General features: G+C 44.9%; 7 protein-coding genes across 7 annotated transcripts; 3 read left to right on the plus strand and 4 right to left on the minus strand.

Annotated features, from left to right (window-relative positions):
* Positions 1-2,764: 2,764 nt before the first annotated feature.
* On the minus strand, positions 2,765-4,039 carry LOC311606169 (histone H3.1). The gene is made up of 2 exons (XM_084797262.1): positions 3,498-4,039; positions 2,765-2,897 (listed from the first exon to the last, which is right to left on the minus strand). The coding sequence occupies exon 1, from the start codon at positions 3,974-3,976 to the stop codon at positions 3,566-3,568; it is 411 nt and encodes a 136-aa protein (XP_084653388.1). The 5' UTR covers positions 3,977-4,039; the 3' UTR covers positions 2,765-2,897; positions 3,498-3,565.
* An 862-nt stretch (positions 4,040-4,901) lies between these two features.
* LOC311604903 (histone H2A type 1-B) lies at positions 4,902-5,412 on the minus strand. Its single transcript, XM_084795112.1, has one exon. It carries the CDS (start codon positions 5,343-5,345, stop codon positions 4,953-4,955), a length of 393 nt encoding a protein of 130 aa, XP_084651238.1. The 5' UTR covers positions 5,346-5,412; the 3' UTR covers positions 4,902-4,952.
* A 214-nt stretch (positions 5,413-5,626) lies between these two features.
* LOC311604904 (histone H2B type 1-F/J/L) lies at positions 5,627-6,072 on the plus strand. Its single transcript, XM_084795113.1, has one exon. It carries the CDS (start codon positions 5,665-5,667, stop codon positions 6,043-6,045), a length of 381 nt encoding a protein of 126 aa, XP_084651239.1. The 5' UTR covers positions 5,627-5,664; the 3' UTR covers positions 6,046-6,072.
* A 532-nt stretch (positions 6,073-6,604) lies between these two features.
* On the minus strand, positions 6,605-7,094 carry LOC311605149 (histone H2B type 1-F/J/L). The gene has a single exon (XM_084795462.1). The coding sequence runs from the start codon at positions 7,035-7,037 to the stop codon at positions 6,657-6,659; it is 381 nt and encodes a 126-aa protein (XP_084651588.1). The 5' UTR covers positions 7,038-7,094; the 3' UTR covers positions 6,605-6,656.
* A 183-nt stretch (positions 7,095-7,277) lies between these two features.
* Positions 7,278-7,728, plus strand: LOC311605148 (histone H2A type 1-B-like). The gene has a single exon (XM_084795461.1). It carries the CDS (start codon positions 7,287-7,289, stop codon positions 7,713-7,715), a length of 429 nt encoding a protein of 142 aa, XP_084651587.1. The 5' UTR covers positions 7,278-7,286; the 3' UTR covers positions 7,716-7,728.
* Positions 7,729-16,271: 8,543 nt separating this feature from the next.
* Positions 16,272-16,798, plus strand: LOC311605094 (histone H3.2). The gene has a single exon (XM_084795384.1). The coding sequence runs from the start codon at positions 16,337-16,339 to the stop codon at positions 16,745-16,747; it is 411 nt and encodes a 136-aa protein (XP_084651510.1). The 5' UTR covers positions 16,272-16,336; the 3' UTR covers positions 16,748-16,798.
* A 5,538-nt stretch (positions 16,799-22,336) lies between these two features.
* LOC311606130 (histone H1.3-like) lies at positions 22,337-23,670 on the minus strand. Its single transcript, XM_084797202.1, has one exon. It carries the CDS (start codon positions 23,591-23,593, stop codon positions 22,928-22,930), a length of 666 nt encoding a protein of 221 aa, XP_084653328.1. The 5' UTR covers positions 23,594-23,670; the 3' UTR covers positions 22,337-22,927.
* Positions 23,671-24,271: the final 601 nt, after the last annotated feature.

Here is a 24,271-nt window from a genome sequence, read left to right on the forward strand (position 1 = left end):
ACATAACGTCTGCCTATAAGTAGATGCTTTGAGGGAGCATTGAAATCTTCTAATATAGACAGGAGAGTGCCAGAGACACAGCCCTTACTGAGCCCAGAGACTGACTTTCTGTTCATTATTCCACTCTGCTTTGTGAGGTCATGTGGGTAATGTGAGCTTGTCAGGCTAATTTTATACCCCCTACTTACGAGTGTGTGGCTCTTTTAATGTCTTCTCTTTCTCCTGTTGTGGAGAATCTCCTGAGCATGTGAAGAAGAATAGGAAATGTCAGCTCTTCATTTTCTCATGAGCAGAGTTATCATGCCTAAACAAGCGCTGTCTACCTAGGTCAATAAAAGGGTATTTCCCAAAATTCTGTCCAGGGACAAGAAGTTGAACAGAGATACACAGTTGCAGCATAAGTGGGGATGGTTTTGTTGTTGTTGTTGTTGTTGTTGTTGTTGTTGTTGTTTTGTTTAACAGAGAATATGCATCCAAGGAAGGAAAGAGACTAGAGCAAAGAAAGGCTCAGCTTTTGTATCTCATCAATAGCTCTGCACAGTGTGGGCTTTCGCATCGTGCTGTTACTTACGGCTTTACAGCTTCCTACATTTCATGTTTCTTCAGCCTGTATAAAGTGCCTGTTTTCCATCATGAGTGACAGATGCAAGGGACTGAATGGGCTTTTCCAAACCTCCTCAGCACCAACTTTTTTTTCCATATGGTAATCTTTCAGCCTTGGGGACAAGGTCTTCTCTGCTTCATTCACCACCCTATCTCACATCCCAGCACAATCCCAACTGGTGGAAAACCTAAATGATGACAAATGAACATAAACTTAGTGGACCAGTCACCAAATATTGTGACAGATTACATTTGGTGACAAAGGTAAGGATGGAAGTGCCATGTAATAAAAAGTTGGTATCATCGTTACTTTTTTTTTCCCCAAAGAAGAAAGAAGAATCCACACTTTCCCAGTATGACCATAGAAAATGGAGTGGCAATGCCTCTCTGAAGAGGGGACAGGGCACTGGTCTCTGCAGTCCCTCTACTCTCTGAAGATACCTGAATGCCTTTCTGAGTTTCCTACCAGAAAGAAAGAAACAAAGAAGGAAAAAGAAAGAAATAAAGAAAGATTGATTTCCAATACTGGAAACCCCAAAGTCAATCCAACCCCCCCCCCAAATAGTCAACAAAAGGCCATTACAATGATTGTTCAGGTCCAATTAGATTTTCTCATCAGAAAGCAGCGATGGGCATCTGTTACTGTGAAGCTTGTGAAGGGTTACGGAAGAAGTTTGCTTGTTAAAACGCAAGCCATACTTTTTTTTTTTTAAAGTAAATCTCAATGGGAAACCAAGTAGTTGTTTATGGTCTGCAAACCCTCGAACTATAACTGATTTACTAGAGTCCACAATTCAAAAGTCAAGCAGAAATTTTTCAGACAAGAAGTTACTTCTTAGCTCTGTGGAAGTCGCAAATATGTTGCTTTCTCTTCTTACACGATACAATGACCAATACCAACGTGAGTGGGAAAGGCTTTATTTGACTAACATTCCCCATCACAGCCCATCATTGAGAGAAGTCAGGGCAGGTATTTGGATACAGAAACAATCAGACCTCGAGGTGTGCTGCTTCTTGGGTTGCTCACCTTAACCCCAGGACCATGTGCCGGGGGTGGTGCCACTCATAGTGAGCTGTGCTGTCCCACACTGATCATTCATAAAGAAAACATCTTACCGACTTGCCTACAGAACGTTCTGATGAAGGTTTTTCTTTAAATGAGTTTTATTCCCTTCAAGTGTGCTTGCATCCACCTGTCCTGCCTTCAGGATCCTAGCATTTGCTCATGTCATCACCTGCCACAGCAAGGCACCCCTGATATAAGGACCCCAGCAACCCCAGTTTTTTCTGTTCTCTCTGATCCTGCTGTTTCTCTCTGTGTCCTAATCACCTCATTTTCTCCCTTTCTGCCCTCGAGGCTCCCCACAGGCCTTCCTCTCCCTTCCCACAAGAGCCTCTACTTATACCAGATCTGTTGCTTGGGGCAGAATTCTTAGGGGCTATATCTTGGCATTGATCCACCATGATAACCCCTGGCCGCATCATCTTTATAGTTCATAACAAAGTGACCTTTGTTTGGTTCAAGTGGAAAAAAAAAATCCAGCTCAATGGTTTGGAGCTATTGGATTAAACACTGGAGAAAGAAAGCATGAAGTCCCCAGAGCTACAGCAATCCAGGGTGAACCCAGGGTTATTCTTACTCGTGGTTTTCATTTTCCCCTTGAATTTTTTGTCCTTTTTATTCTCTTTATGCACTTATGTGTCTGTGTGTGGGTGTGTGCACAAGAATGCGGGTGCTCCAGAAGACTAGAGGCATAGGATGCCCCAAGAGTGGGGGCTACAGGCAATTGTGGTCACCTGATATGGGAAGAAACAAGGCCTCTGAAAGGGCAGAATGTGCTCCTAACAATCCATCTCCGTGTCCTTTTTTAAGACAAGGTCACTAACCCACACAAGATCTAGAATTCAGTTTGTATCCCAGTTTCCCTGGCTCACCGATTTGATAGCAGGAGTGGACAGTGAATCACAATTAGCCTGCATTGTGAGCTACTTCAGAATTTTAACACCAACAGAGGAAAGAGCTGGTAACCCACCTGAAAGAAGCAGTGTCCCTTAAAGCTTGCTTGTTGCACCCTGAAACTTTTACCCACACACTTGGGCCTGCCAGGCAAGGTCTCCAAGGCCCCATGATCAAAGCTTCTCTCTAAAGCAACCGCATATATGAAGAAATACAGCCTGTATTTATTTAGCCACTTTCAAGAGCGCGCCGAAGGTAGCACCTTGCTACTTAAGACAATTGCGACAAAGTGGAGTAGATGATGTGCTTAAGAGTCCGGACACCTTTGCACGATAACCTAAAAAAAAAAAAAGGTAATGTTAACAAGTCAAGAAATTTAAGCACCCAGTTATGGATGATGTTTACTAAAAGTACACGCAGAGCGGAAGACCAACTGCAAACACATATCTATATGGGAAGACAAAGAGATTTGGATAACGAAACTGGCTAAGTAAACTTTTGGAGACAGGGTTTTTGTGTAGCCTTAGTTGTCCAGGATTAGGATGCTGGGATTGCAGGCGTACGATACAAGGCCCAGCTAAAATCGAACTTTTGGAGTTTAATTGTGGCGAATGCCTTTAATGCCAGCACTTGGGAGGCAGAGGGAGGATTGATTTGGGTCCGAGGGAAGCGTGGTCTAGAAAGCGAGTCCAAGACGGCCCAGGCTACAGAGAAACCCTGTCTTGGGGTAAAAATGGTCCCAATAAAAACAAGGTAAAGAGCCGGCGTGGTGGCGCACGCCTTTAATCCCAGTACTCGGGAGGCAGAGGCAGGCAGATCGCGGTGAGTTCGAGGCAAGCCTGGTCTACAAAGTGAGTTCAGGACAGCCAAGGTTACAGAGAAACCCTGTCTCCAAAAAAAAAAAAAAAAAAAAAAAAAAAGGAAAGTGAACACACACTCTTTTACAGAAAATGTGGGTGGCTCTGAAAAGAGCCTTTGGGTTCAGCCTTGCACTCTCACTACCCTTTACGCCCTCTCCCCACGGATGCGGCGGGCCAGCTGGATGTCCTTGGGCATGATGGTCACACGCTTGGCGTGGATGGCGCACAGGTTCGTGTCCTCAAACAGCCCCACAAGGTAGGCCTCGCAGGCCTCCTGCAGCGCCATGACGGCCGAGCTCTGGAAGCGCAGGTCGGTCTTGAAGTCCTGCGCGATCTCGCGCACCAGCCGCTGGAACGGCAGCTTGCGGATCAGCAGCTCGGTGGACTTCTGGTAGCGCCGGATCTCGCGCAGCGCCACGGTGCCGGGCCGGTAGCGGTGGGGCTTCTTCACGCCGCCGGTGGCCGGCGCGCTCTTGCGGGCGGCCTTGGTGGCCAGCTGCTTGCGCGGAGCCTTGCCACCGGTGGACTTACGCGCGGTCTGCTTGGTACGAGCCATACCTAAAGTAGAGCAGGACAACTACCTGAAACCGAGAAGAAAATTGTGTTGTTACCGGAGTACTTATATAGAACCTGGACAAGCCCCGTTCTCATTGGACCAAATAAGTACAGTACCGCAGCAACGCTATTGGTAGCTCTGCTCACGCCGCTCTCCAGGGACCGCCCCTTTCATTTTAATATTTTCCCATTATGTGGTTTTCCACTTTTATGCTTGTGCCTACCTAAAAGATAGAAAAAGAATAACAAAAGAAAAGCCCTATCCATTTTTGTACTTATTAGGATTCATGCTGTTTGAGTGCTAACATTTTATATGGGCCATGTACTTTATTGGAAGGTATCGAGTTAAAGGTAATTGGTTCAACTAATTTGATGGGTTGCTTGTTTTTGTGTTTTCCTTCTACAGAAAGGTAGATACAAAAGGTACATATCAAAAACCCTAGCTTAAACTTTGATGAGGTCTGTTAACGAAGCCTTGTTTCCAATCTAATGTGAGTGTTAACAGTGAAGCAATAGTTTCAAACACGGCTTTTAGCTGGATGTTCACTAAAAATATAAAGTGAAACGATTACAGGCTGTGTAAACGGGCTAGGGAAAGTAAAAAATACTCTAAACTTTTTCAGAGAAAGATTATCTCGGTTAATTTCTGGTTGAAGTGACACTAAAAATTTCAGAGTAAATCGATAATTGATTTTCCCACTCATTGAAGCAAAGTTACAAACTTGAGAAAATCTTAGTGTCTCTAGAACCCTCGAAATTTTCCAGGACACTTTTAATACACACTCAGAATGTTGACTTTTACATGGTAGTATTTAGGGCCACACTTGTAAAATTTAGCGAAAATTCTTCGCTATTAAAAACAAACATGACTTAAGCGTGATTGGAAACCTCAACAAAAGCAAAAAGGCTCTTTCAATGACAAGGTAAGTGGCTCTGAAAAGAGCCTTTGTTTTTAGCTTAAGAACCAGAGCCTGGACTTATTTCCCCTTGGCCTTGTGGTGGCTCTCGGTCTTCTTGGGCAGCAGCACGGCCTGGATGTTGGGCAGGACGCCGCCCTGCGCGATGGTGACGCGTCCCAGCAGCTTGTTGAGCTCCTCGTCGTTGCGGATGGCCAGCTGTAGGTGTCGAGGGATGATGCGCGTCTTCTTGTTGTCGCGCGCCGCGTTACCCGCCAGCTCCAGGATCTCGGCCGTCAGGTACTCCAGCACGGCCGCCAGGTAGACCGGGGCGCCGGCGCCCACCCGCTCCGAGTAGTTGCCCTTGCGCAGCAGCCGGTGCACGCGGCCCACGGGGAACTGCAGGCCGGCGCGGGACGAGCGCGTCTTGGCTTTGGCGCGAGCCTTGCCACCCTGCTTGCCACGGCCAGACATATTGTAGGAGCACAAATGTAACAGAACACTTTAAGTGCTGTAACAAGGTACCTAGAAGCGTAATGAGACGCTACTTATACTGATAGATGGAAGTAGAAAAGGTGAAGTGTGATTGGATGAAATTGTCTTTCTCTCTTTAGCCAATAAGAGAGAAGGCATGCAATCAAATTTACATACTAGTGTCACTAACTGATGTTCAAATCATAACTCACTATTCTTGAATCCCTTATTTGCATAAAAGGTCTATATAAGAACAGCCTGCTCATGCTGTCAATTCCTACGTTCCTGCTTTTGCTTTTCACTTTTAGCTTTTGTCACCATGCCTGAGCCCGCGAAGTCCGCCCCCGCCCCGAAGAAGGGCTCGAAGAAGGCGGTGACCAAGGCGCAGAAGAAGGACGGCAAGAAGCGCAAGCGCAGCCGCAAGGAGAGCTACTCCGTGTACGTGTACAAGGTGCTGAAGCAGGTGCACCCCGACACGGGCATCTCGTCCAAGGCCATGGGCATCATGAACTCGTTCGTCAACGACATCTTCGAGCGCATCGCCAGCGAGGCGTCGCGCCTGGCGCACTACAACAAGCGCTCGACCATCACGTCGCGGGAGATCCAGACGGCCGTGCGCCTGCTGCTGCCCGGGGAGCTGGCCAAGCACGCCGTGTCGGAGGGCACCAAGGCCGTCACCAAGTACACCAGCTCCAAGTGAGCGCGCTGCGCCTCACCACGCACACAAAGGCTCTTTTCAGAGCCATCTATCTTGTCACTTTAAGACGTTGTAATGCTTGCTTTAGTCCTGGTAAACGAGAAAAGCACTGAAGACGGTAGGTGCAGGTTTTAAAGTTAACAGCAAGGACTTTGTTTCTGTGATGGTTCTCCTGCCTCTATAGCAGTTGTCAGGAATTTCTTAAACTAGTATTGCCATCCTTAGAATTGATAGGATCTCGTGTAAATTCACTTCCGTCAGTTCTTGCAGTTGGCTTGACATACTTGCTTCAAATTCTTGAGTGTTGCGTTCGGATGTGTGGTATTCTGATTTAAGTTTCTGATTTAGCTGGATCCAATGCATCGACATCATTCGGCCTTAAATCAATACCCAATTTGTGTGTGCTTAAAACTACGTAACGTGGTTCTGAAGAGACTCTATAGCATGCTTAACAATGTATCCATTGTTTCTACCCCCAATGTTCGAATGAAACATTGTATTTCTTACACAAGCTACGAAACACCAAACATGTTGCAGAGAACTATAGCTCCTTAAGAGAAAAGTTGGGTGGCTCTGAAAAGAGCCTTTGGGTGAGAGGTGAGGCGCGCGCGCGCTCACTTGGAGCTGGTGTACTTGGTGACGGCCTTGGTGCCCTCCGACACGGCGTGCTTGGCCAGCTCCCCGGGCAGCAGCAGGCGCACGGCCGTCTGGATCTCCCGCGACGTGATGGTCGAGCGCTTGTTGTAGTGCGCCAGGCGCGACGCCTCGCTGGCGATGCGCTCGAAGATGTCGTTGACGAACGAGTTCATGATGCCCATGGCCTTGGACGAGATGCCAGTGTCGGGGTGCACCTGCTTCAGCACCTTGTACACGTACACGGAGTAGCTCTCCTTGCGGCTGCGCTTGCGCTTCTTGCCGTCCTTCTTCTGCGCCTTGGTCACCGCCTTCTTCGAGCCCTTCTTCGGGGCGGGGGCGGACTTCGCGGGCTCAGGCATGATACTCTGCTGCTGGTTAGCTTCAACAGCGGTGTGCGTTACTTAGGTTGCTGCACATATTTATAGGACTTCTATGCAAATATGATATGAAATGCGACGCGTTTTCATTGGGTAAAATCTAATACTGCTTTATGCAAAATAGGAGCTCTGACTCTGACTTACGATTGGTCCATTCTTTTAGATTACTTTAGCCAATGAGCACCGCAATTTACAATCTACCCTGCCAGTATAACTTGCACGTCTACACACATGACCTCGAGATTCCTCCTAAATCTCTTTCCAAACATGTCTGGCCGTGGCAAGCAAGGGGGCAAGGCTCGCGCCAAGGCTAAGACGCGCTCGTCCCGCGCCGGCCTGCAGTTCCCCGTGGGCCGCGTGCACCGGCTGCTACGCAAGGGCAACTACTCGGAGCGGGTGGGCGCCGGCGCCCCGGTCTACCTGGCGGCCGTGCTGGAGTACCTGACGGCTGAGATCCTGGAGCTGGCCGGCAACGCGGCCCGCGACAACAAGAAGACGCGCATCATCCCGCGACACCTACAGCTGGCCATCCGCAACGACGAGGAGCTCAACAAGCTGCTGGGACGCGTCACCATCGCGCAGGGCGGCGTCCTGCCCAACATCCAGGCCGTGCTGCTGCCCAAGAAGACCGAGAGCCACCACAAGGCCAAGGGGAAATAAGTCCAGGCTCTGGTGTTTATAAAAACAAAGGCTCTTTTCAGAGCCACCCACTTTTTTATGTAAAGTGCTGAGACACTAAGCGAGGACTAGATAGTTTGCATTTGTTGGTGGTAGGTACAATCTTTATGCCAGCTACTTAGGGAAATTAAGTACTTATTCCAAATTAAGGAGTCATGACTTTCTCACAAATACGTCAGATTGCCCCGAGAGAACGTTTTTCCATTCAATGTGGTGTGGGTACATATGAACAAGAGGGCTATGAAATTGCCTTTCTGCAAAGGCTATCAAGGAAGGATAATTTGTCTAGTTGGACTAATAATTACAGGTATGTATGTCGGGGTCCACATGGCATCCCTACAATAAGAAAATAAGGCGAAAGTATAAAAGAATAATGAAGACCTGCTGGTATTTTATGGAGGGTTTGGCTCTAGCTTTTTGTTTTGTTTTTGAGACGGTCTTATCTAGCTCTGGCTGTCCTGGAACTCACTAAGACCACCAAACTGGCTTCCACACAGACGCGCCTACCTCTACCTCCCTATTGCTAGGATTAAAGGTGTAGACCACTATGCCTGCCAATTGGAAGGTTTTAGGTTCCCTATTCTTCAGAAAGAAAATAAAGACCCCAAAACCACTACTAAACTAACGTGGACTTAATCTGTTTTAATTATTCATTCTCTCATTACTCCTGGGAGTTGATTTGTTCAAAGACTGGGCCTGAACAATTGTAAGGATTCAAAAGTGTAGTCTGTGGAGGCAAAGTACTGTCCAGCTACTGTCCCTTTAATACTCCTTGCTTGCATTAATACAATATATTTCAAAGGATTCATTTTTATTTCTGTGAAAGTGTGTGTGTGTGTGTGTGTGTGTGTGTGTGTGTGTGTGTGTGTGTGTGTATTTGGTGCTCACAGGCGGAAGAGCATGCTGCAGCCTTGTGATGAAGTTACATGCTGCTGTGATCTGCCAGGCAGAAGTGGGTCCTGGATTCCACTTCAGCTCCTCTGGAGGAACAGTGAGTGTCTGCTGCTGAGGCATCTCTACCATCTCACTGTACACACCTAGTTAGTTTCTGTGTTCATCCTTTCAATTATTCACTGACAGTATCACTATGCACTTCTGTAGCCTTGGGTTCCTTCAGATTCACAGCAAACCTCCTACTTCACCCTAGTTTGTTCTGGGCATTACAGGCACTTTGACAGGACAAGGGGTACGGCTGAAATGGTTTCTGGGTATTAACTATGAACGGGAGCAGTGGACAGGGACGAGGTTCAGCTCTAGTGAACCTTGAAATCTTTACAATTATAATCACTGTGGCAAAGTCTAGAAAAAGCAAAGGAAACCAATGAGTAATGGAATTCCTACTCAGTAGGTAGGCCTCAATAGCCTACACTGGAAAAGCGCACCTTTTTTAAAAAGAAAAAACAACTATGTTTACTTTATGACAGTTACTCTGGTGTGAAATGCAAATAATGTAGTTCCAAGTACATAACCAACATACATGTTATGTAATTCATCACTGAGGAAAGCATTTAGAAACGCTACATGGCTCAAGAGAACACAGGTCAAGTATGTGTGCAATTGGCAGGGGGTGGTGGAAATATGGTCAGACAGGCAAATATCTATCAGAAATTATTACTGCCCTGTGGCCTAACTATATTGCAATCTCTTGGTTATTTTTCCCCCATATGGGAAAAAATAATTGTGTCTTGTAATGAAAAGAATTCATCTCCATTGTCAAGACCTTTCAAGTAAGCATCTAAATGTATGGATGGAGGGGGGGGGCTTTAACAAACAAACTAAAACCATGAGCGCCTAGGAGTAAGCTTTCATGTGACAATGAAAGGAAACACATTTCATAGTTACCTTAATTCCAAGATTCAAACATTTCTTGGCAGAAGTTTTGAGTTCCTCCTACCCAGAGTCACTTCCTGGATGTCTCCAAGGAACACACATCCTATATGCATTTCTCACCTTCCCTCGTGGAAGCAGTGACAGTTTAACACAGATGGGGCTGGGGGCTAATGCTCCATTTCCAGAGCCAAGGACACAAAAAGGCCAGAACCATCTCAGCTCCTTCAAATGAGTCAATGGCATAGTCCTTTAGCACAGTATTCTTGAGGAGTAAGTTGGGGCATAATCAGGAGATCGGATCCTCACCTTCACCTGTCTGATCCACATGTGCACCTCTTTTTGAAGACTGTCAACATAGTTGACCAGAGGCTGTCCAATCCTCAAACTACAAGGGAAATATCGCAACCACTCTCGGGATGAAAACATGTCTCAGCCTCATCCATAGCCATTGTATACAAAAATTACTTTCTAATTTCTATGCAGGTTTTAGTCTTGACTATACATACACTTCTCCATCATTTCTCAGACTGTACAGGAAATTTTTAGATAACCTTCTAATTAATTTTTAAAGTAGAAATTAAAAAGAATATTTAATTTGTTCTCAAATTAATATTAATATACCTTCCCAGGGACAAATCATTGGGAGATTGTGAAAGGGGAAAAACCTCATTAATATATGTAGCACGTGTTCAGCTCTAGCTAATGATGCTGACCATAAATAGAAGATTCGCCCCCCCCCTTATTTTTTAGATTTATTTATTATGTATACAGTACTCTGCCTGCATGTACACCTGTAGGCCAGAAGAGGGCATCAGATCCCACTCTAGATGGCTGTGAGCCACCATGTGGTTGCTGGGAATTGAGCTCAGGACCTGTGGAGGAGCAGGCAGCGCTCTTAACCAGACTCAGATCCCCATACCTTAGATGCACTGTAAACATATGGATTCCAGATATATTGTTATCTTTAGATCTCTTTCAGGTCCCAGATTCAGGTTATACTTTCAGCAATTGAAAAAGAGATTGCAACACAAGTCTGGACACTTGGGCAGGTGAGAGATCTACACTCTTTTTGAGTAGCTGTCACCTAGGTCCGTCTTGCTCACCTGGGAGAATTATGCTTCTCTTGGTAAGAGCACCTGGGACTTAGAGGCCGGCCAGGACTTAATGGTCGTTGTGATGCTACACTTCCCCCTAGCTGCTCCTTAGAAGCATGTTCTTGGATGTGAGGGAAGAGGATAATGGCTGGTTGTAAATTTCTCCTTTTGTTATGAAAATAAAATCTATTTGGAGGGAGGTCAGTCTTAAGAAACAGGCATTGCATCCTAGTACCCTAAAATGTACTTATCCTTAAGAGGCTTGAGTGCCATACTACTTATCTCTGGGGTATTTCTGAGGCCCTGCTCCTAAATTCTACTCTCTCCTAGGCAAACCTATTAGTAATTTCTTTAAGCATATACTATCACTTTGAGTTTCTTCTACATTATATCAATAAAAGGATTAAAACTATTAAGGTCTTAAAGCATTTCAGAAGTGGAAATGTTGCATATGATTTATTTAATTATTTATTTATTTATTTATTTATTTATTTATTGGTTTTTTGAGACAGGGTTTCTCTGGGTATCCCTGGCTGTCCTAGACTCGCTTTGTAGACCAGGCTGGCCTCGAACTCACAGTGATCCGCCTGCCTCTGCCTCCTGAGTGCTAGGATTAAAGGCATGCACCACCAAACAAGGATAAAATGTTGCAAGTCTAGAGCGGAACAAAATTACTGTGTGCGCCAATAATCTTTGAAGTTGTTAGTTTGTGTTATTACATTTGTTTATGTATTTAGTGTGTAGCCCCAAGCACAGAAGCTGCTCATGATATGATGGTCAGAGGACAAACCTGCAAGATTGCACTTTCTTCCTCCACCCTGTGGCTTCCGTGGGCTAACACTAAAGCCCTGGCCTTTGGACTCAAAGGCTTGTACCTGGTGAGCCATCTTGCCAGCTCTGATCTTCGGGGTGTTGCCTGCTACACAATTACAATACTGCAGGTAAAAAGTAATTCAGTGTTAGACTGTATCAGTAGCAAAGACATAAATAAGCGAGTATTTTTCCGTACAATGCTACTGTGGACATAACCTTTTCCTGCTGTATGGCAGAGCCCTCCACGTTACCTGGTTTTGAGGTATTTTGTCCAAAATGTATATCTTTACTGGGAAAAGAAAAACAAAACAGTAACAAAATGTGTGAATCCTCCTAGATTCATAATTTAGAGCGGTGGGGGACAAAATGGGGAGCACCATGGTATGGTCAATGTCGGTATGTGTACCTGGAACTTCACAGTCTTCCAGGCAACCCCTCCCCTTCCTCCACATCCCTGCCACTTTTAATATCACTGCACTTGTGCTCAGCCTTTAGATATGAAGATGCTGAGTCAATTTAGGCACAGTAAAATGGCCTCAGAAAGAAAAGCCCCCTATTCTGGCCACTTTGGTTGTGGACAGCGGTAAGCATGGGTCGGGAATTCTGGATGACCAAGGCCATAAGATATGCTTAGTGATAAACATGATTTGAGGTTGAAGTAACCTGGTGCGTGGACTTTTCCCCTGGAGCTGATGGTATAGACAAATTTTCCTTTGGACATAAACATTGGCTCTTAGTCAGCTTGACCTCATCCAGGGAGTTCTTTCTGGACCAGAGTTGGAGGTCTTTTGTGATGCATTGGAGGCTGGTAGCCATGTAACAGAATGGAGTCTGACTAACGTGGTCCCTGCTACCATGGGCTCTGTTATTGTGGGCCCTTCAGGCTGACCAGAAATCTGTAACACAGTAAAAATAAATAAATAAATGAAAACAAAAATAAAGGATAACTGAAGTTAGGGCAATAAGCAGGAACTGGAGAGATGGCTCAATGATTAAGAGCACTGACTGCTCTTGCAAAGGACTGGGGTTAAGTTCCCAGCAATGACATGGCATCTAACAGACAGTAACAGCAGCCTACAACACCAGTTCCAGGGAATTTGACACCTTCTCTTAGCCCTGTACTCAGCACTGGATATAACTGGGGGCACCCATGCAGCCAAAACACTCACACATGTAAAATTAAATTTGTTTAATGTATTTAAGAATGGGAAAGAACATGCCACACATTCTGTCTCCTCCCACTCTGGCAATTATGGTTTGGCTCTGGGAGTCCTAGGGAAAATAAATAAATAAATAAATAAATAAGCAAATAAAAATGAAAAAAAAATTCTGTAGCCCTCCCCTCATACATTCTAGGTTTTCAATATGATATGCAAAGTAGCTATAAATGGGAATTTCTAATTTACTGTGAGGGAGCCTGTTTGGTAGATGTCACAGCACTTGAGTGTTCGGGGCTCAGTTGTCTGCTGCTGTTCATCAAGGCTGACCTGGGAAAAGGCACAAATGCTACGGAAAAGTCCCATGTGAGAAGATCCAAGAGCATCGCCAAGCCCATCACGCATGCGCAGTCTAGCACAGTGGTGTCAAGCCGTTCTATGGCCTCACCTACCAGGAGACCCTGAAGGTACAAACAGCGTCCCTAGAGAATGTGGCCCGCGATGCTGTCGCCTACAGGCAGCATGCCAAGCAGTAGACTGACAAGGCCATGGACACGGTTACGTGCTCAAGCGCCAGGGCCGCACATTCTAGACCTTGGGCAACTAAGCCAGACTCCTACTAATTATTATGAACATTTAACACCCACGGCCCCTTTTTCAGGACTTTCTAATCACTTGGCGTAGCTTATACCATGTGAGAGTCTCCTCCAGAGCCCGTAATGCTCCTTGGCCCCGAGTGATGCAATTTCCCACTAAAACCTAATAGAATGTGGACGTTGAGACTGCTTCTGGAAAGTTAATCAATATGATACCTGTGTCATCTCAAGAAAGAAGTCTTCATTGGGCTTGGTAGCCCCTGCACTCTCGGGGGTGGGGGGGGTGGGGGGGGTGGGTATCAGGCAAGAGGATCTCTGTGGGTTCGATGCCCGCTAAGGATATATGGCAGGACCTTATAACAGAAACTGAGAGAAGCAGAAGTCATTTGTATTTTTAAGAAGAAAAGAATTTATATTGAGCTACAGTGGGTTTGAAAGAAAATAGAGCTGGGCGTGGTGGAGCACGTCTTTAATCCCAGCACTCGGGAGGCAGAGGCAGGAGGATCACTGTGAGTTCAAGGCCAGCCTGGTCTACAAAGTGAGTCCAGGACAGCCAAAGCTACACAGAGAGACCATGTCTCGAAAAAACCAAAAAAAAAAAAAAAAAAAAAAAAAAGAAAGAAAGAAAGAAAGAAAAGAAAAGAAAATAGACCATGTGTTACTTTTTGCTCATAATAGTGTTTTGAAGCATCCTAAGTGTAAATTGCTGCTAACACATCACACACACACACACACACACACACACACACACACACACACACACACACTATGGCCCTAAGAGAAGCCCATGGCTATAGGAAATCTGCTGCCCAGAGAGCAGTTAACTCGCACAAAAACCCTGTGCCCTAAGTTGCATACACAAGCAATTTCACTTATCTCCCATCCCAAAATTTCAAAATCCCCTTAAGGCTACCCCTCCTAGGATTCAATCTTATAGGAACCATATGACTCTCATAGCCTTAAGGTAGACTGAATCTATGCCTTAATTTTACTTGTAGAGATCAACAAATAGGGTAAAATCCAAACAAGTTAGCATATAAAATTATTTATCCAATAACCATCTGACTTTTGATGACCAACTGCCTATTGCTATCTATAAACCCTTAAGGGCCTCCAGTTAACCCCTTGCCTGTAAACAAAACCACTATCATGGAATTCTGATCAAATACAGGATCCTAGGCTTCCTGAGGAAAACAGCTTTGATGTGCGTGCATAGGCTGTGAAGGACTGATGTTCATAAACAGATGTAACAAGAAATACGGAAAACAGGGAGCTTTTGTGTGGCCTTTAGTGTGTGTGCCTCTCATGCATGGTTGCCTACAATGTGGTTGAATATTGCAAGTTGTTAGGCAGTGACACCTGGAATTGGGGGAAAGAGAAAAGAAAGGACACAGGGAAGATGCTCATTTCTTAATAGACTTCTGACAGAGCAGGACGGCCTCTGTAGCTATCTCCTTTTCCTCTGCAAACCTTCTCAGGCCCTTTCCTACGCCTACTACACCAACAGCCCAGGAAAATAAGCAAATAAAAAGAATACCAACTGTACCACTTCATTTAGAATATGCAAAATGATGGGGCCCCGGTAGCACATCCAGGAAACTGCTACTCTGGCCCACTCCTTCACTGCATCCATACGAAGATCTGCTTAAGCCATACACAGAGACACAGAAGAAAAGAGACAGTGCATCTGAACAGTTTGAAGCTGCTGAATTTTTTAAAAACCTGTTATGCAAAAGAGATCATTAAGAGTGGCTAACATACAATCTAAAAATAATATCGACTGTAATAAATCATAAGCTAAGTGAAGAAAGCATTACAGGGGGAAAGACACCCTATTATTATACAAAAATCCAGTATTGTACATTCGCTTTGGGACTAGCATGAACATGTATTTGTCCTTAATTTATTAGCAAGTTTTCTTGCTAATCTCCTGAACCACAATTTACCAAAGGTCATTCCTCTTGCACTGAAAAGGTGTGCTCTAAAGACAGACACGTCTCCCAGCACTTGCTTTGTTAAAAGACTTGGGAAGTAAAATCTTAGTTCTTTGCTTTGGACTTAGTAAACTGAGCGACTATGCAACTGAAGGAATATGCAAACGAGGAGTTGCCAATCTAAACTGTGATTGGGCCAATACAGCGAGTAGACTAAACGTCTGCAACTAAAATTTCAAAACCTTGTAAGGAAAGTGAAAGAAATGACTATTTTGCTGAAATCTGGTAGGCTCCTTGTCAACTACAGGTTGATAATTTTGTACTCAATGGATTCTTTTTATACTTATCATTACTCGTCCGTATTGTAACTAGAAAATAAGGGAAACAGGTCTCTAATATGGGCAGAAGAAAAGCATTCTGTCCCGGGTCCTCAGGTCTCCGCGGAAGGAAACAATGAACTTTTGTGTCTTCAGAAAGGGCCTCCTGAAAAACCGTGTTGCCATGTTTTTGAAGGCTTGGGGTGCCTAATCGCTACGCCCCAACAGAAAACAAAATGCCTGTGGTGAACTCTCTCGAAAGAAATGTAATTAGCATTTTAAGAACACGAGAAGCTGCACTCCTGTCAATTTTTGTGGCAACACTAACAAGAGGAAAACAATACAATTTGAAAATTTTTGTTAAGCTGAGCATGGTTCTGGACCCGGGGGTGGAAATCAGAGCCTCGCTCATGATAGGTTGTCGTCGCCAGATAAACTGCATAAGCAGTTTCTAAATCTGTATGAGAAATAACAGACTATTAAGCGGGAAAATGGCGGAGGCAGGGAAATAGCTAAAATAAAATTCTAGAGCACTTTGTTCTTGGAACATGTTTTGTGTACAGCAAGTAAAAATCCCACACGAATAAGGTCCGTCTGTGAAAGGATTCCGGGCTTGAAATAGCGCCAAATACATAGGGGTTTCTAAACGGGCTGTTTAAGGGGGGCGGGATTATCTTTGTTATTTAGCAATCAAAAACGGCACTAGGAATCAGCCACTCGTCAATCCATAGAAACACTTCCGCAAACTACAACGGAAGCCTGAGAGCTGCTGGCCAGGATCCAATCAGAGCGGCGCGTCTCCTGTATAAATACCAGCGCAGCCAAGGCTCTCCACCCGTTTCTTTTCTTGCTCTCGTGCGCTATGGCTCGCACCAAGCAGACCGCGCGTAAGTCCACCGGCGGCAAGGCCCCGCGCAAGCAGCTGGCCACCAAGGCCGCCCGCAAGAGCGCGCCGGCCACCGGCGGCGTGAAGAAGCCCCACCGCTACCGGCCCGGCACCGTGGCGCTGCGCGAGATCCGGCGCTACCAGAAGTCCACCGAGCTGCTGATCCGCAAGCTGCCGTTCCAGCGCCTGGTGCGCGAGATCGCGCAGGACTTCAAGACCGACCTGCGCTTCCAGAGCTCGGCCGTCATGGCGCTGCAGGAGGCCAGCGAGGCCTATCTCGTGGGGCTGTTTGAGGACACGAACCTGTGCGCCATCCACGCCAAGCGTGTGACCATCATGCCCAAGGACATCCAGCTGGCCCGTCGCATCCGCGGGGAGAGGGCTTGAGGCCAAGTTTCTACACCGCTACATAACATAAAAGGCTCTTTTAAGAGCCAACTCCACTATCGTCCAAGAGCGCTGTAGTACTTGGGGAGCTTAGTAGGTGTTGCTACTTGTGTTAAGTAGTCTTTTACAATTTTGATTCAACCTTTAACAGCATTAGTTGGTCCTTGACCAACCTAGGGAATGAAGATAATTATAAGGCTTGTTTTCAGGCTGTCTCCTTGCCGTCTTCTAAATCTGTTTAGCCAGAATTGGCGCACTCGTGGTGTCTAAAATGAGTTAAAAACAGGCATTTTTGTTACATTCTACAGTTAGAGAAACAATTGGATAGTTCACCTTTTCCAATTAGTATTCATTAGCAGTGTTAGTGGTTTGAGGCACATACTAAAGGTTTTGGGGAATTTGCTATTTAAATTTCTGTGAAGCTCGAGTTTTACATATCTTTGGCTGGCCTTTAATATCTGGTTGGGTTTTTGTTTTCACAGCAGGTTTTTCTTTGTAGCCCTGGCTGCCCTAGATTAGGCTGGCCTACAGCTCACAAATCATGCTGCGGCTGCCTCACTGCTGGGATTAAATGCGTTGAGGATAACACTAAACTGCTGGCCTTCCTGCCTCCTCAGGTGCTGGAATTATATATACTCCAGTGCTACTACCTAGCCTAATTTAATTTTATTATTTCGAAGGTTTAACATAAAGATTAAATGACCACTAATTCTTGGTCTCAATAATGAAAATTTATCTGGCCATGGTGTCAGGTCCCAGCCCGCAGGGAAAAATTGAATCAGGGTTCACCTGAAAGAGGGAGTGGGGATTGAAAGTAGGATACAGAGACGCGAGAAATAACGGATCAAGTCAAGGAAATTTCTGATCACGATTGACTTTTATTGTCTACTAGCAGGAAGATATATAGGGCAAGGTCAATAGGATTTATTCTTATATTACGCACCCTAGCCCCCGGGCAAGAATGCAATAGCCTAAATCGCTCCCTGTAGAACTTCCTAGTTCTCTGAGTAGTTCCCTGTAAGAACTTCCCAGATCCTCTGGGTGGTTCCAAGTTGAGACTTCTCTACTTCTTTCAAAGGTAAATAGTCCAAGGATAGCCTGGAACACAAGACCTCGTGGTGAGGTAAAGGTCAGCAACTCGAAGGTCACAGCATACAGCCTAAGCACAGGTTTTCTGACACGGCAGAGTTTGTCATGGGTCCCCACACCATGGTGCCTCACACCTTTAATCCCAACACTTGGGTGACAGGCAGGCTGATCTCTGAGTTCAAAAACTTATTATGTATAGCAAGTTCCAGGCCACCCAGAGCTACAAACCAAAATTCTGACTTTAAAAGAAGAACCTATAAAAATACTCAGAAGGAAGCTCAAGAACCATTTTAAACTCTGAGAAGGAAAGAAAAAAGAAAAAAAAAGGAATAGCAAGAAAGCTGTAATGTTAACATATCCATGACCTTTGAATTAGGCTTCCAGAAAGCAGAGAGGATCAGATCCTGGAGCTGTACAATAATGGTAAGAAAGACATGGTGGCACATGCCTTTAAATCCCTCCATAGGCCAGCAGAGGCAGGCCTGGTCTAGAAAGTCAGGCCAAGCCAGGACTGCATAGTGAGACTGTGTCTCCGAAAAGAAGAAAAAAAGAAAGAAAGAAAGAAAGAGAGAGAGAGAGAGAGAGAGAGAGAGAGAGAGAGAGAAAGAAAGAAAGAAAGAAAGAAAGAAAGAAAGAAAGGGACAGCATGAAATTGTACTCTTTTTTTGTGTTAAATGTATCCTTTCTAGTTAGAGTTTAGGAAGCACAGCAGGAAACATCATGAAGAAGGGCCCCCTGGAATATGCAAATACATGAACCCATTAAGGCAATAGTTATTTTCCCAAGCCTTTAACACTATCTTCAAGATAACCATCTCTTTTTTTGGGGGGGGGGGGTTAGATATTCTAGACAAGTGATAATAAGCAATGTTCTAATCTTTAGGCCAAGGCCAGGAGAACATAATTTCATTACTCTGGCAAAGAGGAGGTAGGTTTACCCCAATGAGAGTTAATGAAGCAGAACAAAAAGAAACAAACAACAACAAAAAAAAATACAAACAAACAAACAAACAAAAAAACCTCTTCCTTTTCATAGAATGAGTAGAAAGTGGACTCAGAAGGTGACCATATCAGTGATGTGGCCTAATTTCAGTTGCTTCTGAACCTAACACCTCTCTAGACAACTAATAAGAATAGTAGTTGACACTCAAATGCTTTTAGAATGAATCACAAAATAATTCAGTTAAGACTACACATGTGAACCCACCATGGTAGTGCACACCTTTGATTCCAGCACATGAGAGACAGAGGTAGGTGGATCGCTATGAGTTTGAGGCCAACCTGGTCTACAGAGCGAGTTCCAGGACAGCCAGTGCTCTGTTACACAGAGAAATCCTGTCTCAAAAAAACAAAATTTAAAAAAAAAAAAAAGATTACACATATGGATCATGTAATTTATATGCACCTTTTAAAAAATACAAAATAACTTATATAAACATTTCAAAGTATCTCATTACTTCACTATTCAGTTATATTTAGTTGATGCTTGATTGCTTTATTTCCGACAAGCAATTATATAAAGATGAATTGTTAAAAGTTTACCACAGGCTTTCACATTGTAGGTTGAAATTCTTATTTTAAAAAAAGTGACAGGGTTAGTACTTCCAGTTTTAAGTATTTTCTCTCACATTGAAATTTATGAAAATAATAGGTATATCTAGACTGTTCAATCAGGACATACACACAGGTAGCACTCTGATACCTTAGCTAAGAGATGACCATCTGTGTGACATACAAGTGACACACAATATTGCATAGTCATTTCAGGCTTTTACAGATATAATTTTTTAAGTACCCCAAAATTAAAGTCTCAGAAGACGTGCAAGGTGACAGATGCCAGTAATCTCAGAAATTAGGAAACAGAGGGGGGAAGGATTCAGGGTTATCCTTGCCTATATAGCAAGTTTGAGGCTATCATGAGACAGGTGAGAAAGACTTGTCTCAAAATGAGGCTTTGGCTGGTGGAACATGCCTTTAATCCCAAGACTGGTAAACAGAGGCAGGGGGATCTCTATGAGATCAAGGCCAGTATGTTCTCTATCAGGAGTTATATATAGTCCAGGCAGGATACATAATAGACCCTGTCTCAAAACAAAACAAAACAACAAATTTTTTTAAATGTCAAAATAATATAATGAGTTAAGTCTCAGAAAAAAGCATCTGAAATAAAAGTTCTTACCCTTAACTCTCCTTTCTCTGCCTCCTCCCAAGACAAGGTCTAGAAACCAGAATCTCTCTTCCGCAGTGCAAGAAAACCAGAGTCTGCTATTTTTCCCAAAGTAAGCAATAACTACTAAAAGATTCACCTTTACCAAGCATTTGTTCTTCCAGCTAGCAATAATAACTTTTACAATCCACAAACACCGCCAACCCCCCACCCTCCCTTGTCCAAAGTAGACCAGAACACAAGAGCATCACTTAAAGTCCTGCACATACTCAGGAAGAAGGGTGTCACACAGGCAAAGAATCAGGAACAGGCCTAGCTAGGTGTCTTCACACAGGTACCAGAAGTAAATTATACGCTTCTACACAACGGTACATGTTATAAGCAGCTCTATCTGTTGCATGTATAAATTTAAAACTGCAGACGGTTTGTTATTGCTTCTTTTTTTTTTCTAGAAATTATATTTTAAGCTGTTGTATTCAGAGAGGCCTATCATTATGTCCATATCATTGCTTCATTACTGAGGAATAAAATGTTTAAATTACCCATAGGTTGGAGTCCAAAGGCTCCTATGCTCTAAAACCACAAGCCACCTCATTTCTTAAGATGTCTTTTGCTGGTACAGTATTTTCCATGACAATGACCCTCAGTGAGGTCACTGAGGGCAAAAGAGCTAATCCATAAATGGCCAGCAGATTTATCTTTCAGAAATGATAGCTAAAGTAAATTAAAATCCAGAAATACCATTTAATTGAGCTTCCACATTCTCTAGCCCATCCACAAATAGTAAATATTGACATTTTAAATATGACCTTTTTTTTTTTTTTACTTTATAAATTCCCCCATGTTTGGAGTTGCACGATTCAGCAGGTAAGGGAGATGCTAAGAAATTAGACCATAGAGAGCCCGGTCAGAAAAATCTTCCCATGTCTTCATATACATTTTAATATATATTTATTTTAAATGTCTAAATCCAATTGCTATCACTGTTCTAATTCAGTTCACGGGCTTTTAGAAATTCAATCAAATGCACATTCACAGAGTAGAGGGAAACAAGAAGGAAGGAAGGGGCCTGCCTCCACCAGCTAAATGCTGGGCTTAAAGGGTATAAATGTGGCAATGGGCATTTCAACTGTGTATTGTCCCACTGGAGACCTGCTCTGCAGTCTACAACCTCTTTTTTTATTGTACGGTCAATGGGACTGGCTGTGGACAACAACTGTTTTTAAGTTCTTAAAGTATGCAGGATATGAAAAGGGATGACTGTGGTGCTATTTTTCCCTGCGTGTGTATTGGGCATCCTTGAGCAACATCAGATCATCAATGCCTGAAGCAGACAGAGGAACATGAAGAGGAGGAACTTTACCAGGAGACACAGTAAACTGCGGGGTGTCCTGCACGGTCTGACTCCCCACGCTTCCAATATGATAGGCTCTCAAAAATGTAGTAGGAAGCTATCCATCCTTTACATTATTTTTTAAATTACATGAAACTCAAATCCAGTGCCCAGTTTTCAGGAGTCTGTTTTCTTCCATCCACATGGGCCCCCGGGGTTGGACTCAGGTCCTCCGGTCTGGCTACAAGATCCTTTTACCCACTTCAAGTGGTCCCACTATCCTCCTAAGAAAATGCTAGATTGAAGTGTAAGCTTAGTGGGTACAGGTGCTTGGCTCCAGGAAACTACATGTGAGAAGAGCTGACTAGTGAAAGTTGCCCTCTGGCCTACACTACACACACATACACACACACACACACACACACACAAATAGTGATATGTAATTTCTTACTACCAGGAGCTTCACTAAGCATCTGTAGAATTCTTACATTATCGGAATCAAATTTTTAAAAAGTAAAGTGGGTTCCCACTCTCAAAAACAAAAAACACTTAAATACCTGCATTTTGTAAAAGAGTAACTGAGACGTCCAGCTGCAAACCAGGCAACCTCCCAAAAAATGGTTTTTCCCTCACATTCTCCTATTGCTCTACTCACCAAATAAGGGAAAACAAATAAGATCATAACAAAGTATGAGGAAGCCAGAGGTGCTCAATTTCTTTACTAAACCTTAACATCCAGGGTGTTAGAAAAAAGCTTACACAAACCTAACAGGAGTGACAATGTTATCAATCCCTACAAATTCCGAGGGCGAGGTGGTATTGGGAAAATCCAAGCTCTTTCGCCGTTTAAAGAAAAAAATAATTAAAAGGCAGCCTCCCCCTTCCCTCAGCCCCCGCCTTTCCCTCCCCCCCCCGCCCCCCCCCCCCCCCATTACCCTTACCACACAATTTCAAAGCTCCCAGTGACAGAGGCCGGGACAGAGAAAATGCCAGCGTCCCACTACGTAAGCGCAACCTTTAATATTGCAGTCTCTGATTGGTACAAAGTTTTCCACCCATGACTGACAGGATGGTCTGATTGGCTAACTCTTAAAATGACGGTCTGCAGACGGATTGGAAAGGAAGACTTCAAAGACTCAAGCCCAGCCTGTAACCCCATTGTCGGATTGGCTCGCTGAAGGGAAGCCAGCACTTTACCACGCCTAGGCGCCAGAAACGAGAGGACTTCCCGCCAAGAAGCTCCGTGCGTAGGAAATGCCTATATAGGCAGGACACGCCCAGGAGCCCAAAGCTCTTTCACATAGAAACATTGCCCTCCTAAATAGAGGCAACAAAATGAAGATGACGCAAGCTACCCCCTAGAGTAGGATCTATGGAACATCAGTTCATTATTTACCCACGCATCCCAGGGACACGGAACAGAACTGACTCAGCTGCACTTCTGAAGGAATAGCTGTAGTCAGCTGACCCAGTGGCACAGGAGGAAATTTAAAATAACGTTACCAGAAAAGGCTCAGCTCTTTTGAATGAAAGCTGTGGGTGGCTCTGAAAAGAGCCGTTTGAGGGTTTAAGGCAAAACAGACACGCCACGTTTACTTCTTGCGAGGAGCAGCCTTCTTTGCCTTGGTCGCCTTCGGCTTGGACGCCTTAGGCTTGGCCGCCTTAGGCTTGGGGGCTTTAGCCTTAGCCGGGCTCTTGGCTGCCTTCTTGGGCTTAGCTGCCTTCACCTTTTTCGGGCTCTTGGCAACTTTCTTGGCTCCGGCAGCCGCCGCGGGCTTCTTCGCCTTCTTCGGTGTCTTCTTGGCGGCCTTCTTGGGTGTGGCGGCCCCGGTCGCCTTCTTAGGCTTCTTGGCTGCGCCCGCGGGCTTCTTCGCCTTGGCCGCGCCCGCCTTCTTGGCTTTGGGCTTGGCCTCGCCGGCGGCCGCCTTCTTGTTGAGCTTGAAGGAGCCGGAGGCGCCGGTGCCCTTGGTCTGCACCAGGGTGCCCTTACTGACCAGGCTCTTGAGCCCCAGTTTGATGCGGCTGTTGTTCTTCTCCACGTCGTAGCCGGCGGCCGCCAGCGCCTTCTTGAGCGCGGCCAGGGACACGCCGCTGCGCTCCTTGGAGGCGGCCACGGCCTTGGTGATGAGTTCGGACACCGGGGGTCCCGACGCCTTGCGCTTCCCAGCGGCGGCGCCGGTCTTCTTCGCCTTCTTCTTCACAGGTGTTTTCTCCACAGGTGCAGGAGCAGCGGGAGCTGCCGGAGCGGTCTCAGACATGTCTTACGTTGTGCTACAAAAGCCAAAAGTAAGCAGAAACTGTCAGAGAAGGTTGCTCCCAGTGCTGAAGGCTCTGGGTTTATATAGAGACAAGCTGCGTGGTGATTGGTTCCCTGCGCCGTGCGCCGCGCTACCAGAGAAAGGATCTTCAGCTCTGCCTTGTGGCTGTGTTTGTTGCCCCTCAAAAATGAATAAAAATATAAGGAATATGGGCACGAAATGATTAGGGAGTTGGGGGAAACTGATCCGAGACCTTTTAGGCTTCTATCTTGCCTTAATTTGTACAGCTACATTTAAAATCGGCTGCCTGAAACTTTCCTGATTGCCCCAACAACCTTTCAAACTTCACGTAAATTGAGACAACTTTAAGGTTTTCCTTAAAAATACTATTTCTCTCGCTCTCATTCGCCAACTTTTGTTTCAGGAGATGGTTCAGCACATTGTTATCGTTACGATATCATGTGGATTAACTTGTTTTTACTGAAATACATAGGGAAATTCGGGTTTTTCGCGGAAGCAACAGCACAGACGCTCTCGGGGCTGTCTGCACCAAGCTCTAGGAATTGGCACTGGATGGGAAAGTTGTGCATGGCGGGGGAATGATTATTGTATAAAATACCGATTTTTTAAAGGTATTTGAGACACCAGTGTGTAATGTTCTATGCTCGATTTTAATGT

This window comes from Acomys minous, assembly GCF_964271855.1.
Source record: "Acomys minous genome assembly, chromosome: 9".
NCBI lineage: Eukaryota > Metazoa > Chordata > Mammalia > Rodentia > Muridae > Acomys > Acomys minous.

Bases quoted from the DNA above. Each gene is read 5' to 3' on its own strand.
- LOC311606169 (XM_084797262.1), bottom strand. From the start codon at position 3,976: ATGGCTCGTACCAAGCAGACCGCGCGTAAGTCCACCGGTGGCAAGGCT.
- LOC311604903 (XM_084795112.1), bottom strand. From the start codon at position 5,345: ATGTCTGGCCGTGGCAAGCAGGGTGGCAAGGCTCGCGCCAAAGCCAAG.
- LOC311604904 (XM_084795113.1), top strand. From the start codon at position 5,665: ATGCCTGAGCCCGCGAAGTCCGCCCCCGCCCCGAAGAAGGGCTCGAAG.
- LOC311605149 (XM_084795462.1), bottom strand. From the start codon at position 7,037: ATGCCTGAGCCCGCGAAGTCCGCCCCCGCCCCGAAGAAGGGCTCGAAG.
- LOC311605148 (XM_084795461.1), top strand. From the start codon at position 7,287: ATGACCTCGAGATTCCTCCTAAATCTCTTTCCAAACATGTCTGGCCGT.
- LOC311605094 (XM_084795384.1), top strand. From the start codon at position 16,337: ATGGCTCGCACCAAGCAGACCGCGCGTAAGTCCACCGGCGGCAAGGCC.
- LOC311606130 (XM_084797202.1), bottom strand. From the start codon at position 23,593: ATGTCTGAGACCGCTCCGGCAGCTCCCGCTGCTCCTGCACCTGTGGAG.